The sequence below is a fragment of the Condylura cristata genome, unplaced genomic scaffold (genome assembly GCF_000260355.1).
Source record: "Condylura cristata isolate star-nosed mole 26May11 unplaced genomic scaffold, ConCri1.0 scaffold00011, whole genome shotgun sequence".
NCBI lineage: Eukaryota > Metazoa > Chordata > Mammalia > Eulipotyphla > Talpidae > Condylura > Condylura cristata.
The window spans coordinates 39,479,131-39,493,042 of NW_004567112.1; the positions used below are offsets into that span (position 1 = coordinate 39,479,131).

Here is a 13,912-nt window from a genome sequence, read left to right on the forward strand (position 1 = left end):
AGCATAAGGAAGTCCTTGCAGGCTAGCATATTAATTAGGGTTAAGTATTATAATAATGACTCCAAAATACAAATAAAAGAGAAGTTTTGCTTTCTTCTGAAGTCTTTTTCTTTTTTAAGATGGTCTCTGCCAGGCTCTCCCTGGCAGAGAGTTAAAGCACCACATCATGAAGCTCTTTGAAGTCACTGCAGCACGAGTTCAATCCCCAGCCAGGTTACTGACCCACATGGCACAGCAGACCTCTCCTGACCTGCCCACTGCTCCCCTCAGCAGTGTGTTTCAATACATCTGCCTGTTCTGTTTCCCACTCTGTCTCTGATGAATGCTCTTACCCACCACACCTCTTGCCTGTACCCCAGTTCTGTAAGCATAAATAATAAAAAATAAATCTTTTTAAAAATTAAAAAAAAAAAAAGATGGTCTCTGCCATCCACAATAGGTGGCGTCCCTCTCTGGAGGAAAGATAGAAGTTCCTGCTGTTAGCATTTCTCAACTAGTAGGAAGGGGAGGGAAGAGTGGAAGCAAGGTCTCTTTAAAGATGAGACCTTGAATTTGTGTCCATAATACCTGCAAGATCTGTTCCTTCCCACTGACCAGATCTCAGTCATGTGACCACATCCAGCTTGGAAAGGAGACTTGGCAATATAGTTAGCTGCAGGTGGTTACTACTCAGGGCAGTCCTATTGCTAGGAGGAAGAAGAGCCATGGCCCTGGAAACAGTGTTACACTGAGCGGAGGAATAAGACTGCCTCTTAACCCCAAGAGCGCTGGGAAGTCAAGGAGGGGTTTCAAAATATTAGCATGGCAGAGGTGGAGAATAAAGGGGCTGGGGCCAGGTAATGGGGTGGGGGGAGCGGTCATAAGGAGGCTGTCTTGGGAAATTTAACAATGATGATGGCTTGGATTTGGTGAGGATGGACAGAGGGCATAGGCCTCCTGGCAAATTTTTGATTGAGTGAAAAAAAGAACAATATTTGACAAGGACTTAGAGGGATTCCAAGAGGAGTTAAAGGCAGTCTTGTGGAAGACGAAAGAACATGTTTGCTCATACCTGTTTCTACTGGTCAAGGAGTCTTCAGAATCCCCCTGACTCCTGAGTCATTTTAGTGAGACTCAGCTTGAGTGCCCCGAGCTGTTACAGTGAGGGCCAATCAGCTGTGGTTCCCAGTGGCACCAAACCTGTAGGGAATCAGCCTCTGCTCCTGATTACAAGGTGTGTGGAGGAAACGTATTTAGCAAATGATTGTAGGTAAAGCCTCTCAGAGTCAAGATCAAAGCTCCTAGAGGCTGTTGACCTGAAGAGCACACACCAGGATGTTCTTCAGCAAGTGCACCAGAGGGGTCCTTGAAAAACCAGCAGGGTGGCTTCAGACAAGGGGCCCCAGAAAGGCCACTCAAGACTCTCCTCTTCAGCCCTCCCCCGCCCCTCCCCCTTATATCCTCCTGACTACCTCTGGATAGTCTGATCATGTGAAAAAGGGAACATCTTTAGCTTTTCCTGCCCTTCTTTGCCAGAATTGAAGAGCGGAATGCAAATATTTTTTTCACTGCCTTGGACAGTTTCATGCCAACAAGCAGAAGAGGGCTTGTTGTTACCAGTTCTTATCAAAGGTACCGTGAAAAAGCATGAAGGATGCTGCCGTTGGGAAGAAGTGACTGAGTTTTTACAAAAGCAGGATTTCCTGACGAGGTGGGGAGGCAAGAGTGCAGGGGAGGGGGCGGGCTGGGGAGAAGTGACTCTCCCTGAGGGACAGCTGTGAAGAGGGTTTAGGTGCTCTGCAAAGAAAGGAATCTGGGATCCCATCCACAGCTGAGCCCATAATTTCCGGACTCCAGGCACATCTCAGAAGCAATATCCCCTGACTTGAAGGAGCCTGCAGAAACAGGAAAAGAGGCACCTCCCAAGTGACCTGCATGAATTCATAACCATAAACTCAGCCCAGAGGCCCTGGCACGTGGGCAGCCTGCAGGAGCAGGCCTTGAGGCCTCAGGAGTGATAAGGCTGGACTTCCCTGCCAATTGAACAAGAGGAGGACTCAGAGTCCAAACTAAGTTGAGTGTTAGAGAATAAGGAGATTGTCCCTTTCTTGCACCCCCTCAGTCTGTGAACTGAAGTTTATAATTGCTCCACCCTCTGTTCCTTCCCTGCGCAAGCCTTCAGCTCCAGCCAGGCTGGTCCAACCTTACCGTCAAGATCACAGTGTCACCTACTTCACAGATGGGTGTGCTGAGTTCTCTGGGATTTGCCTGTCACTGGCTGGGAGTTTCATGAAGGTAGAGATGTGATGTTTTCTGGGCTGAACATCAGGGCAGCTGCCCAGTTGATAGACCCACCACAAGGCCTGGGACTCAGCAGAGGCTCCAGAACTTTGCCAAGACGCTTTCCTCATCTCAGACACACCACAACACTGGCAGCCACTTCTGCCAGCAGTCTGGGTAGACATTGAGTGTCTTCTGTCTGTAACATTCTGGCTGCCTCAGGAATGATCCCCCAAGGGGCCAAGGGATACCCCTCCTAGAACAAGCCTCGCCCACTTCCTCCTCTGCCTGCCATAGATGGGCAGGTTTTGTTGGAGTATGATGTTGAGAAATGAACCCGCTCTGTTAAGAGCCTCTGAGCTCTGTGTACACCAGGAACATGGTAGATGTAAACATTCTCAGCCTCTCTTCTCCAGCTAGATAAACTTCAGGCTTTCAGGGCGAGGCACCACACAGTGTTTAAAAAAGGTGTCAGCTGCAGCCTACGCTCTCTGCAGAGCCCAGTTCCCCTCTCCCCACTGAAGCCCCAGATTTAGGCCACTGATGCTCAGGTCAGGCAGGAGCCACAGGGCTCATCACAGGGTCTGGCCTGGGGACCCTCTGATTCTGGACAAAGGGCGTTACCCATGAGGAATCAGCCCTGGGGTGCTACAGAGATCCTGTGCCCTCTAAAATCCACACCAAAGCTACACAGACATGCTCTTTTTGCTTAAACTTTTAAATCCTGTGAAAATAAGGCTACTACTCTTTAGTAGTAGACTAAGGAATTTTTTAAACTTTATTCATCACTTGTTATTCATCTTTTCACATGACATTTATTGGGCATGTGCTATGTGTCAATGTGCCGGGTATTATACTGCCTACCCACCCAAATGGTCTAAAATCCTACCACAAGAGTTAGTGCCATTAATTTAAGGCTTCCTTGTTTATATACCATTGACCCTTGAATAACACAGGCTTAAATCCTGCAGATCCAACTATATTTGGATTCATCTTGTAAAAAGATGACATCAACTTACACTCTCAATAAATACAGCACAGTCCTACGCATGTAGTCTCTGGCCCTATGGCTTTCTTAACATTTTCTTTTCTCTGGCTTACTCTAAGAATACAGAATAGAATACATATACCACATTTTAAGAGTTAATGTTCAAATTGTTAGTAAGACTTCTGGTCAATCGCAGGCTAATAATACTGAATTTGGGGAAAACAGAAGTTATACACAGATTTTCAGCTGCAAGGGTAATAACACCTCTAACCCCTGTTTATTCAAGAGTCAACTATGGTGGTGGAAATGATGCATTTAGAGATGACCTATGAGTGAACATCATTGATACTGAGTCAGATTTTAACCTGTATTCATCATTTTGATTTAACCAATATTTACAGGGCAGTTAAGAAGTGCCGGCCAGTTCCCCAGACAAGGGTCAAAATCAAGACACACCCAAGCACTGAGCACCCCTCTCCCCCACTATGAGGCAGGGAGATACCCATGGAGGCGACTTTGGTGGGTCTCGGAGACAGGAGGTAGACAGGCCCATAGAGGCTGTGTAGATGGAGGCATATGGTGGGGGATTTGGACCCCCTTGCTGACACAGGGGCCTGTGGTCAAGCTTCCCTTCCTGAACCTCCCTCCGCCTCCTCTTGTCCTAATGAAGATCGCGACAAGGGCTCCTGGGTCTTTGAATTGCTTGGATTTAAACAGAACATCAAAAACCTAACTGAGGGGCCCATATATTTTATTCTACCAAGTGTGGAATTTTAGAGAAAAAGGAAAGCCAGCCTAGCAAGTATCATCTGCCATCGCCGTTATTTCATGAAAGAAGGGATGTTTTAACCCAAAAAGTAGAAGGGACATAGTTTCGGAGGGAAAGTTGATCCTTCAGACCAGATTCGGCTGCTACATGAGCGGTTCGCTGCATGTGGTTCTCCTCACTTTGCCCAGCACTAGGGAACTTTATGGGGTCCAGATGACCTGGGCCACTTCCCAGTACTTGGCCTCTCCATGCTGCAGGAGAACCACTGAGGCCACCACCCCGTTACCTTTTACTGCAATCCAGCACCTTCTCCAGGTCAGAGATGCAGTCAGGCGCTTCTTCAGGGGTCTCAGGGTCTTCAGCTTGCTTCCTGGAGTCCCCTTTGTCCCCCACCCACTTCTCTCACCCCTGCAGCTGCTCCCACTTTCTTCTCCTGACTCTAGTCTGCAACCCTCTGACTTAAGAGCCACTAGAACACAGAACAGGGGCAGCTCTGGGAAGCATAAGCCCCATGGAAAGAGGGGGGGGACTGCCCAGCCCCATGGTCCCCAGAGTCTTCAAGTGTCTGTGGGTGTGGTCCCAGTGCGCAGGCGTCAAGTCCACTGGCTCGCAGCCAAGAACTGCCCTGGCCGAGGCCTCCGACCTTCTTGGGGCCGCCTATACCAGGGAGGAAGTGTAAGGCCCAGGCTACCTGTGCCAACACAGGACTCCCCCGCCAGGAACCATTCTAGACACAGGGCCCGACTGAGCTGCTGTCAGAACACAGCTGGGCTTTCTCCTCCTCCGTCTGAGGGATAGAGACCTCCCTCCTGCAGGGGGACCCCTGGGTGAGGGCATGGAGGGGAGGGCCCCTGCACCCTGGCCCCTCCCCTGCATTGCCAATAAAATGTTATACCTCGAGGCAGGAAAAATTAGCTTTCAAGACCACAGGGGTTGGACGCAGCAGGTCAGCTCTCCCCCGAGTCTGCAAGCCCATTGCTGGAAAGCGCAAGAGCACATGGTTTAAGAGGACCATGAAAACTGAGACTTAATAACCCCAAACGACCGTCCTCATTACAAAATGAGTGAAGGTAGTGGGAGGTGGAGGGCTAGGGGACCCCTACTATTCTGGGCTCCCATGCCTGAGGACCGCTCAGGGCACCCAACCCTGCACTGTGCTTGCTCCTGATGCTCAATTCCAGCCACCCGGGAGGTGGAGGCTGACCAGCGAGGAAAGATCGCCTTAGCTTACAGCGTATGTCCATACATGCTGCCTCCAGAATCCTGGCCAGCAGAGCAGGAGACAACGAAATCCCAAAGGTGAGCGATGCTAGAGCGGGCTGCCAAAGCAATGGAAGCCGGCCCCTCGCACCTGGGGCAGTGTCTGAACAGAGGGTCTAGGTTCCCTCAGAGAACAGACAGGCCCTCTCGGAGGCCTGGCCAGCCTTGACCAGGTGTCTGTAGCTCACTCTGGGAGGGCTGGCGTCCCACAAGGATTACACACCCACAGGGAGAGCTGGGGTCCAGCAAGCTGGCCCCCACAAGGAGCAGGGCTGCCCCCCGGAAACCTAGCACAGGCAACTGGTACTGGTGAATAGAGCCCTCCCCCACTTTCCTGAGGACACGCCCTGCCCTCTGAGGCGGTCTCTCCTCCGCGCGGCTCCCAAGGGTGATGGTGCATGTGCTGGAGCACGTCCGTCACGTATGGCCGGACATCCAGCAGTCAGTGACCACAAGCAGATGGCTGTGGGCAAATCAAGAGCCACCTCTCAAGGTTTAAACTCCCTCGGTTTTGAGGCTCGCGGAAGAATAGCGACTCCAACCCTGTTCCCAGGCACTGGTTCTCAGAAGGAGGTGACCCGGCTAGGAGCGGCAGCGTGACCTGCAAAGTGGTTAGACTCGCCCACATCTCCGAGGTTACCAGGGTTTCATTGAGATCATGATCTCATTAAAAACCCACAAAGGTTCAGTGAGACATACACCTTACTCCCCACCCCAGGGGGAAACTGAAGCTCAGAAGGATTAACAGACTGGCATGGAGTTCAAGAGCAGCTCAAACCCAGACTGATGCACAAATGTGAGCTCCTAATCACTTTGTAGCTGTAACTCTTCCTGGGCTAAACACAGACACACACCAAAGACTGCCCATCATCCTGGCCCCCACCCCAGCCACCCCCTTCCTCCCCCTGGTTTCTCTCTGCCTCTGCAGCCAATCCTAAGTCTTTCCTGGAGAGTCCAAGGCTGGGCCATCCAAGGAGGGGGTGGGGCCAGGGAGGGAGCCAGAGCCCCACCTCTGAGCAGGCAGCATCTCTGCCGAGGTCCTCCCTGCCCTGCAAGGGAAAGCAGTGTGGAAAGCAGAACTGTGGACGGGCATACTGACCTGCACCCCAAGGCCTGGAAAGACAGCCGGCTGTCCAGCTGACCTGTGGAGTCCAGAGACACTGCTGTGCAGCCCCTGACCCACTCTGTTGTCCGAACAGCACTAAGAAGAACCTGGGTTTGAGTCCTGGCTGGTCACCAACTTGCCGGGTGATGTGGGCTGGTCCCATCTTTTCTTGGAATCTGTTTTTCCATTTCTGCCGTGAAAGGGTTGACTGAATATTTACAAGGATGTTTCCTGCTCATGGATTCTAGATCTTCACGTGATATTTGAGAAGTCTGGCAGGCGTAAGGGAATCTGACATGCCAATGATTCTAGAGCTGGTGTTGTGCTCAGCTGGACTCATCTTTGCTTGAGGTCTGGGAGTGCTCCCAGGCTCTTCCGCTGTGCCTGGCCTGACCCCTATTGTGCTCGCTCACCTATTCAGAGACCAAAGAGGATCTTTCCTCCCCAGCATATCCAGACAAGGCCAAGTAACCAGGTCCCTGGTCCCAGACTCAGAAGCAGCCATGGGAATGTGTGCAGCGATGACAGTCACCAATACCTCATCCAGCCTTGAGAGCAATACCACTGGTGTCACAGCTTTCTCCATGCCCAGCTGGCAGCTGGCACTGTGGGCCACGGTCTACCTGGCCCTGATGCTGGTGGCCGTGATAGGCAATGCCACGGTCATCTGGATCATCCTGGCCCATCAGAGGATGCGCACAGTCACCAACTATTTCATCGTCAACTTGGCCCTGTCCGACCTCAGCATGGCCGCCTTCAACGTGGCCTTCAACTTCATCTATGCCAGCCACAACATCTGGTACTTTGGCCGAGCCTTCTGCTACTTCCAGAACCTCTTCCCCATCATGTCAATATTTGTCAGCATCTATTCCATGACTGCCATCGCCGCGGACAGGCAAGAAGGGGGAGCAGGGAAGCTGGGGGTGGTGGGGAGATGACTTGCTGTATAGGGGCTCAGTCCAGGTTAGTGACTCATCTGCAGCCTCACGGTGTGTTAAGAGTAGAATTGTCTCCCACCTGATCACATTCCAGAACTGTGTATCTAGAAGACGGGGGAGGTAGGACAGAAGCAGGTACGGTTAAGCTTAGACACAGGAAGAACTTGTACTAGATGGTTATTCAGAGTTGTAGAGGAAGAGGGGACAGGATTCCAGAGACTTTCTGGAGTGTTCTCTGGTGCCGATCATTGTCGTGATGTTTTGCTTTTACTACAAGAAAGTCATTCACATTGCTTTCCTAATCCTAGCTGGGTTATATGAAGGGAGATAGCTGAGATCATATCCATGCAGTTACCATATAATCACAATGCCAGGTATTTTTCCAGTGCCCTCAGGGCCACCAGCACTGCTGGCGGAGAGAAGCTGAGGAGGGATGCAGGAGTGATAGTGATTGGTGGGCCCATCTGGAGTCCTTTGGAAGTTGACTGGAGCAGTGTCTGGCTTAGAGCTGCAAAAGGGTTGCATATGTCCCTGGGAGAGGGTGGTTGAGACAGAGATACGGGGCCTGTGTGGGAGGCAGGGGTGGGGCGAGGAGGGGACCTCAGAGACACACACTGCCCCGCGGCATGGTGTCATGAGGTATGAGCCTCCCTGCCCCTCACTGTCCCCCACAGCCTCCACCCTAACACACTGTCCAGCCACTTCGCAGGCACAGCAGCTCATAGCTTTGCTCTTGCTTATGTGACCATAGGGTTTCCCTAAAGATTTCAGTTGAGTAATTTATTTCTTCTAATGAAAAATGAACAGAAAAGTTTGAAAATGATTTAAATGAGTGAAAACAATTCTGCACCCAGGGAAAATGAAGTTGGAGATGGGCAGACTTGCCTGAGGTCAGCCAGCAAGTCAGGGTAGGGTCAAGTGCTAGTAGCTTTGAGCATAGGGGCCTCTAACTGCCACACCTGCCCCACCCCCACCTCACCCCTACCCCGCAACCAAAAGAACCTAGTCCCCCCTAGATATTTCTGAAATACTGGCATGCGCCCTCCCTCGCTTTCAGATACTAGAGAATATACACACCGAGGAAATTCAGTCAAACTCAGGTTCTCATGAAATTTCCACTGGTGGTGTGTGTATATGAGTGTGTAGGGTGGGCAGGGGTGGAGGGTGGACTGTAGGGTGGGAGCCAGGAGATCTGGCCAGAGCCATTGAATAATAACGCGGGTGACAGGAGGCGGCTCCGATCAGGCAGGTTCTAGTGGAGATTCATCCTCCCATCCGCTCCCTTATTTTTTCATTCATGTGTTCAATGCCTAATATGTACATATGTTCATCAGGAAAAAAAATCAGGTAAAGACTCCGGCCCTGGTAAAAATTTGATAAAAAGCAATTGAGTAAACCAATTGAGTGTTGTATTTCGAGGTCACAAGTACCATAGAAAAAAATGTAGGGGCCAGAATGGGGATCTGAGTTACTAGGGTGTGTATGTTGGGGTGGGAGCATTTGTAGAGTTAGATAGGGTGTCTGTGAGGGTGGAGTTTGAGCAAAGATGGAAAGAGGTGAGAAAGTGCCCTTTAGACTCTGGGGAAAGAACATTCCAGACAGACATGCAGGGGCAGCAGGCTCAGGGCAGGAGCAGCAAGGATGATCCTCCCAAGACAGGACAGATGTGCTCCCGGGGGGCAGCGTGAAGCTCGCCTAATACCCAAGGCCCCAAGGTGTGAACTTTCCTGCTCAGGGCAGAGCTAAATAAAATGCAAGGCCACATACAATTGTCCTGGTCTTATCCCAATGTTCAGATTAATCTCAGGGAAGAAGGCCCAGGGTTCATCAGGGATCAAAGTCATTTCTGGTAAATTTAAAGGAAATAAATAAACAGGAACAATCAAGCTCTCAAGTCCCAAGTTCTTGCTGTCTGCAGCATGTCTCAGCATCACATTTCCTCTGCTTAAGGACCTCATGGCCCCCAATGGCAATTACTGTCATCCCGTATCACAGAAAGGAAACAGAAGCACAAAGAAGCACATAGAGCCCTTTGCCCAAGCCCAAGACCCTGTCACTAAAAATCAGTGATGTCAGGTTTCGAACCCCTACCATCCTGCACCCAAAGACCTGCCTTTTACTGAGACAAGACAAGGTGAAAGCTATCCTCTTACCTACCCATCTGAGCAAGGGAACCTGAGCCCCTAAGTCAATTCTAGTCACCTGTACCTGTGGCCCGCATGGGGTGGATGCCCCAAGACCTTGAGAAAAGTTGCCCAAGCTTTGTCTTGCTGACACATTCAACTTGGGCCCCTGCTGTCAAGGGTAGAGCTGGCCCAGGGCCCCTTCCATGCCGTGGGAAAGGTCACTGTCACAGGGCAAAGAGCAGGGGGTCACCACCCATCTGGTCCAGACCTGCATCCCTGATCATGGACTGTGGGCTCCAAGTGTTCGTAGACTTGGCAGTGGGGGTGGGAAAGGGGGGATGCAGGGAGGAATCCCATTTACAGGTGTGGGCAGCACAGTGTGGTTTTCTGGGTACAGAAACCTCAAAGAACCAAGCACACACCCCAGCACTGCTTCAAAGTGACTGCACTTTGCAGCCCTAGATCTGGTTACTCAGTGGGCGGATAAAGTGTGGTCCAAATTTGTTTTTACATTCTGATGAACTTTTTTCAGTATAACTGATTGGCTTTGTTATGGTTATAATTTATTCATAAAATGATCTTGTTGTGAGGAGAGGTCCATAGGCTTCACTGGTTGGCCCTCTTCCCTCTTTCTTCTGAGTTGGCACAGCACCTTAGAGGCAGGGTGGCAGCAGAGGCGACTCTGGGGCTTTGGGGTATGGTGCTGTTTGACTTTGAAATAAGCAGCTACTAGCAGCCACCTCCTCTACAGTCAAGGCCCCAGTCACAGGACGAGGCCTCATCCCACCAGGCCCAGGACCTCCTACAGTTCCCAGAAGCAAGCAGAACTGCAAAACCCGGGTTCTCGGGCAGCACTGCCTCATTCAAGCTGCTCATTCGATCTCTCTGAACCTCCATCTCCCTGTGTAGAAAATGGAGACAACAGTCCCTGACAAGTAGCTCGACCAGGCACAGAGGAGCCAAAAGGCAGCTCAAACCCCCGCAGGTTCCCCCAGAGAGAGGCAGAACCTGAGGAAATAAGTCTAATCCCAGCTGCCTTCATGGAGGAGGTGGCCTTTCACCTGGACTTTAGTGAGTCCAAAGAGGGAAAAGATAATGGACCAGGTGAGAAAATAATAAGAATAATGAACAGCCACATACCAGAGACATTTTGTGGGGGTGGAGTGGGGAATGGGATCAAAAACGGGGATGGGGGTGGGGAGGGAAGTGCACGGGACTATGGTGATGGCACACGGGTGACTCGGTGATGCGAAACCCATGGGGATTACAATTGAGATGAAAAAGAAATGTACAAAATGATGTAAAAATAAACTGTTATTAAAAAAAAAAGAGGAAAAAAGAATTCAGGCCAAGAAGGAAAAATGACCCTTGAGTGTGTGTTTGTGGGGGGAGGGGAGCCCAGGCAAGGGCATTCCATGGCTCTGGAGTAACCAGGAAAGATACAGGAAACTGGAAAGTGCTTTGGCCAGGAGCAGAAGACCTCCAATGTGAGTTTAAAGATTTGGGCTCCACTGTCTAAGCCATAGATGCCTATTTAAGTCTAAATGAATTAAAATTTAAAATTCAGTTTCACAGTCATGTTAGCTACAATTTAGTGATCATGACCATATGAGGTTGGCGGCTACAGGTGGACAGGGCATGTACGGGACATTTCCACCTGAGCAGAGAGCCAGAAAGCAGCCGCTTTGAGCTCCGTTCAGGAGAGGGCAGGCTGGGCTCAGGTTCAGAACAGAAGGAGCTCGTAGGGCTGAGGGACTGGCAGAGCAGCGAGAATGGCCGAGAAGGGCTTCAGAGTGGCGGCTCTGCTCCGCTGTGGCCAGCTGAGAGCACAGCCCTGCCTGGGGGGGCCGCGTGGTGGGGCCTGGGCTGGGGCTCAAGAGCACTGGTGTGCTGTGTAGAAGCTCGCCAGCCCAGCCAGTTCCCTGAAGGTCCCAGTTGCTGTGGGGGGTGTGAAGGAGCAGCTCAAGGGTATGAGCCTCGGTCTGAGGTGAGGAAAGGGGGTGGGGGCGGACCTGATAGGAGGCTCTCAGCACTCACACTGCCCTCTGTTCACAGGTACATGGCCATCGTCCACCCCTTCCAGCCCCGGCTCTCAAGCCTTGCCACCAAAGCTGTCATTGTTGGCATCTGGCTGGTAGCCCTGGCCCTCGCCTTTCCCCAGTGCCTGTACTCAACCATCACTGTGGACCAAGGTGCCACCAAGTGCAAGGTGATCTGGCCTGAAGACAGTGAGGGCAGGAAGCGCCTTCTGTAAGACTGGGGAAGGGGGTGTGTGTGCACACGCATGTGTATTCCTGAGAACATGGGCATGTCATGTGCTTATGCTTGTCTACACGTCCCATGGCTGTGCCCAGCGCTGTGTCTGTGAGGTGTATGGGATACTTAGCGCTTGCTAAGTATCAGGCACTTTATCTATATGAACCCATTTACTCTCCTAACCACATGGGCATTTATTATTATTAATACTCCCTTTTTCCAGATGAAACTGAGGAATTAAAAAACTAAGTATTGTGCCCCAAGACCACATAGCTAGTCAGTGGTAAAGTGAAGATTTAAATCCAGGCAGTCCTGTTTTAGAGCCCAAGCTCCTCACCACACGCTACTCCAGTGAGTTCCACTGTCCCCTTCCTTGGGACGTGTATGTATTGGATGTGCATGTGACATGCCTGTGGTGCTACACATACTGGCAGGCTGTGCCCACCTCTGTCTGCAAGTAAGTATGTGGCTGTGGTTGGCAAGGCGTGTACACACAGGTCCGTGCTGGGAATGTGCGGGCGTGTGTTTGGGAGAAGGTGTGGATCACAGAGGGGTAGGGGATTGAGGCAGAAAGCGCTGGGGCCTGGGATGTGTTGGGGAGGATGCCTGAGGCCTCCCTGGGGTTGTGGGGTGCCCTGCGGACTGGAGCGGAAGGCTGAGAGGGGCCTGGTCCAGACACTCTGTGACCCTGGTAAGTCTTTCCCCGGTTCTGGCCTCAGTTTGTGTGGTTCTGCATTGGGATTCCTGATTCCCAAGCACAGCACGCTGGTGAGGAAGGATGAAGACCTGGTGAGGTGGTAAGTAGGGTAGTGTCCTGTTCTGTCCCTGATGGCTGATCCTCTCTCATCCTTTGGCTCCTTCTCTCTCAAACGGAAATGACCAAGAGAACCTTGACCATATGTGAGAATAAGTACACGACTGTCCTTAGAACCGCACCTGGCACAGAACCGGCCCTGGGTACGTGGTAGTAGTTTAAGCAGGGGACAAAGGAGACAAACATTCTCTGTCCAGAATGGCTGCCCAGGGCAGCTTTGCTGCCTTGGAGGCCTTCAGTGCAGAGATGACTTATCCAGAGAAGGTGAAGCACAAACATGATTGGCCACTGGAGGGCGGAGTTTCCCCACTTGAAAGCAGGGCTTTCTCCCTGGGGGATGACCAGAGCTTTGGTACCAAGGGGATTCTCTGAGGGTGGTGAATGCCAGCCCTGGTTCAGGCCACAGAGAAAAACAGGAAGGCAGCTATACTTAGTGTTGTTTGTAATTCTGACAGAATTCGGGGGGGTGGGGGAGGGGTGGTGTCATTTTATGCTTGAGAACTTATTAATGGCTCTTAGGTAAGGGGGTCTGAGGTTTAGATGGGGGGGCTTCATCCTCTCAGGTCCCACACCCTGTGTGTTTGTCTCAGAATCTGATGAAACTGCAGATGCTCCATTCAGAAAAGTGCACATACACACCTCCAAATCAAAACCCAACAAAACAATCCAGACCGTGAGGGGAGACATCCTTCACTTTTGCCTTAGGAGATGGTCCCCAAAGCTCCTCGGGGTTCCCTCTGCGTGGGAACCTAGAGCAGAGTGAATCCTCACCAAGAATCAGGGGATGGAGAAATGTCACTAAATTTGGGAATGATCTTAGAGATCACTTCCTCGTTTACAAGTGGGGAAACCGAGGTTGGCATATATATATATATAACCCACATTGGTGCTGTTTTATTCATTCTTTAAATGATTCACAGGAAGTGGGGTGGCGGAGCGGTTGGGGGAGCGGGGTCTAAGTACTGGCGGATGCTGGCTTCGCCGGCTCCACCCCACCCATTCCCGGGCTGCCGTGCCCAGGCCCTCGCTTCTCTCTTCAGGTACCACCTCGTGTTAATCGTGCTCATCTATTTCCTGCCCCTCCTGGTGATGTTCTTGGCCTACAGCGTCATTGGTTTCACACTGTGGAGGCGCGGGGTCCCCCGGCACCAGGCGCATGGCGCCAACTTGCGCCACCTGCAGGCCAAGAAGGTGGGCTGTAAGGGCGGGATTGGGTGGGGTGGCGCTGTCGCGGCGGTGTGGGGCCGGGCCGGGCTGGGCCGGCCGGGGCCGGGGCGGGGCGAGAGCGGTGGTCGCTCAGCTTCCGAAGCTGCCCTTTTTGGCTCAAAGCCCGCCCTCTAGGAGGCCGAGTTCCCAGCCCTGACAAGTCAGTACGTTCCAGCAGGCAGCGGGGGGGG

The 13,912-nt window shown here is 51.7% G+C and overlaps 1 protein-coding gene across 1 annotated transcript in view; it reads left to right on the top strand.

Moving 5' to 3' along the window:
* The first annotated feature begins 6,884 nt into the window (after window positions 1–6,884).
* The window catches only part of TACR2 (tachykinin receptor 2), an 11,697-nt gene continuing 4,669 nt past the window's right edge, over window positions 6,885–13,912 (top strand). Inside the window, exons 1-3 of the mRNA XM_004681072.2 lie at window positions 6,885–7,276; window positions 11,501–11,695; window positions 13,556–13,706. Coding sequence (XP_004681129.1) covers window positions 6,885–7,276; window positions 11,501–11,695; window positions 13,556–13,706 — 738 coding nt within the window. The remainder of the gene's footprint in view (window positions 7,277–11,500; window positions 11,696–13,555; window positions 13,707–13,912) is intronic.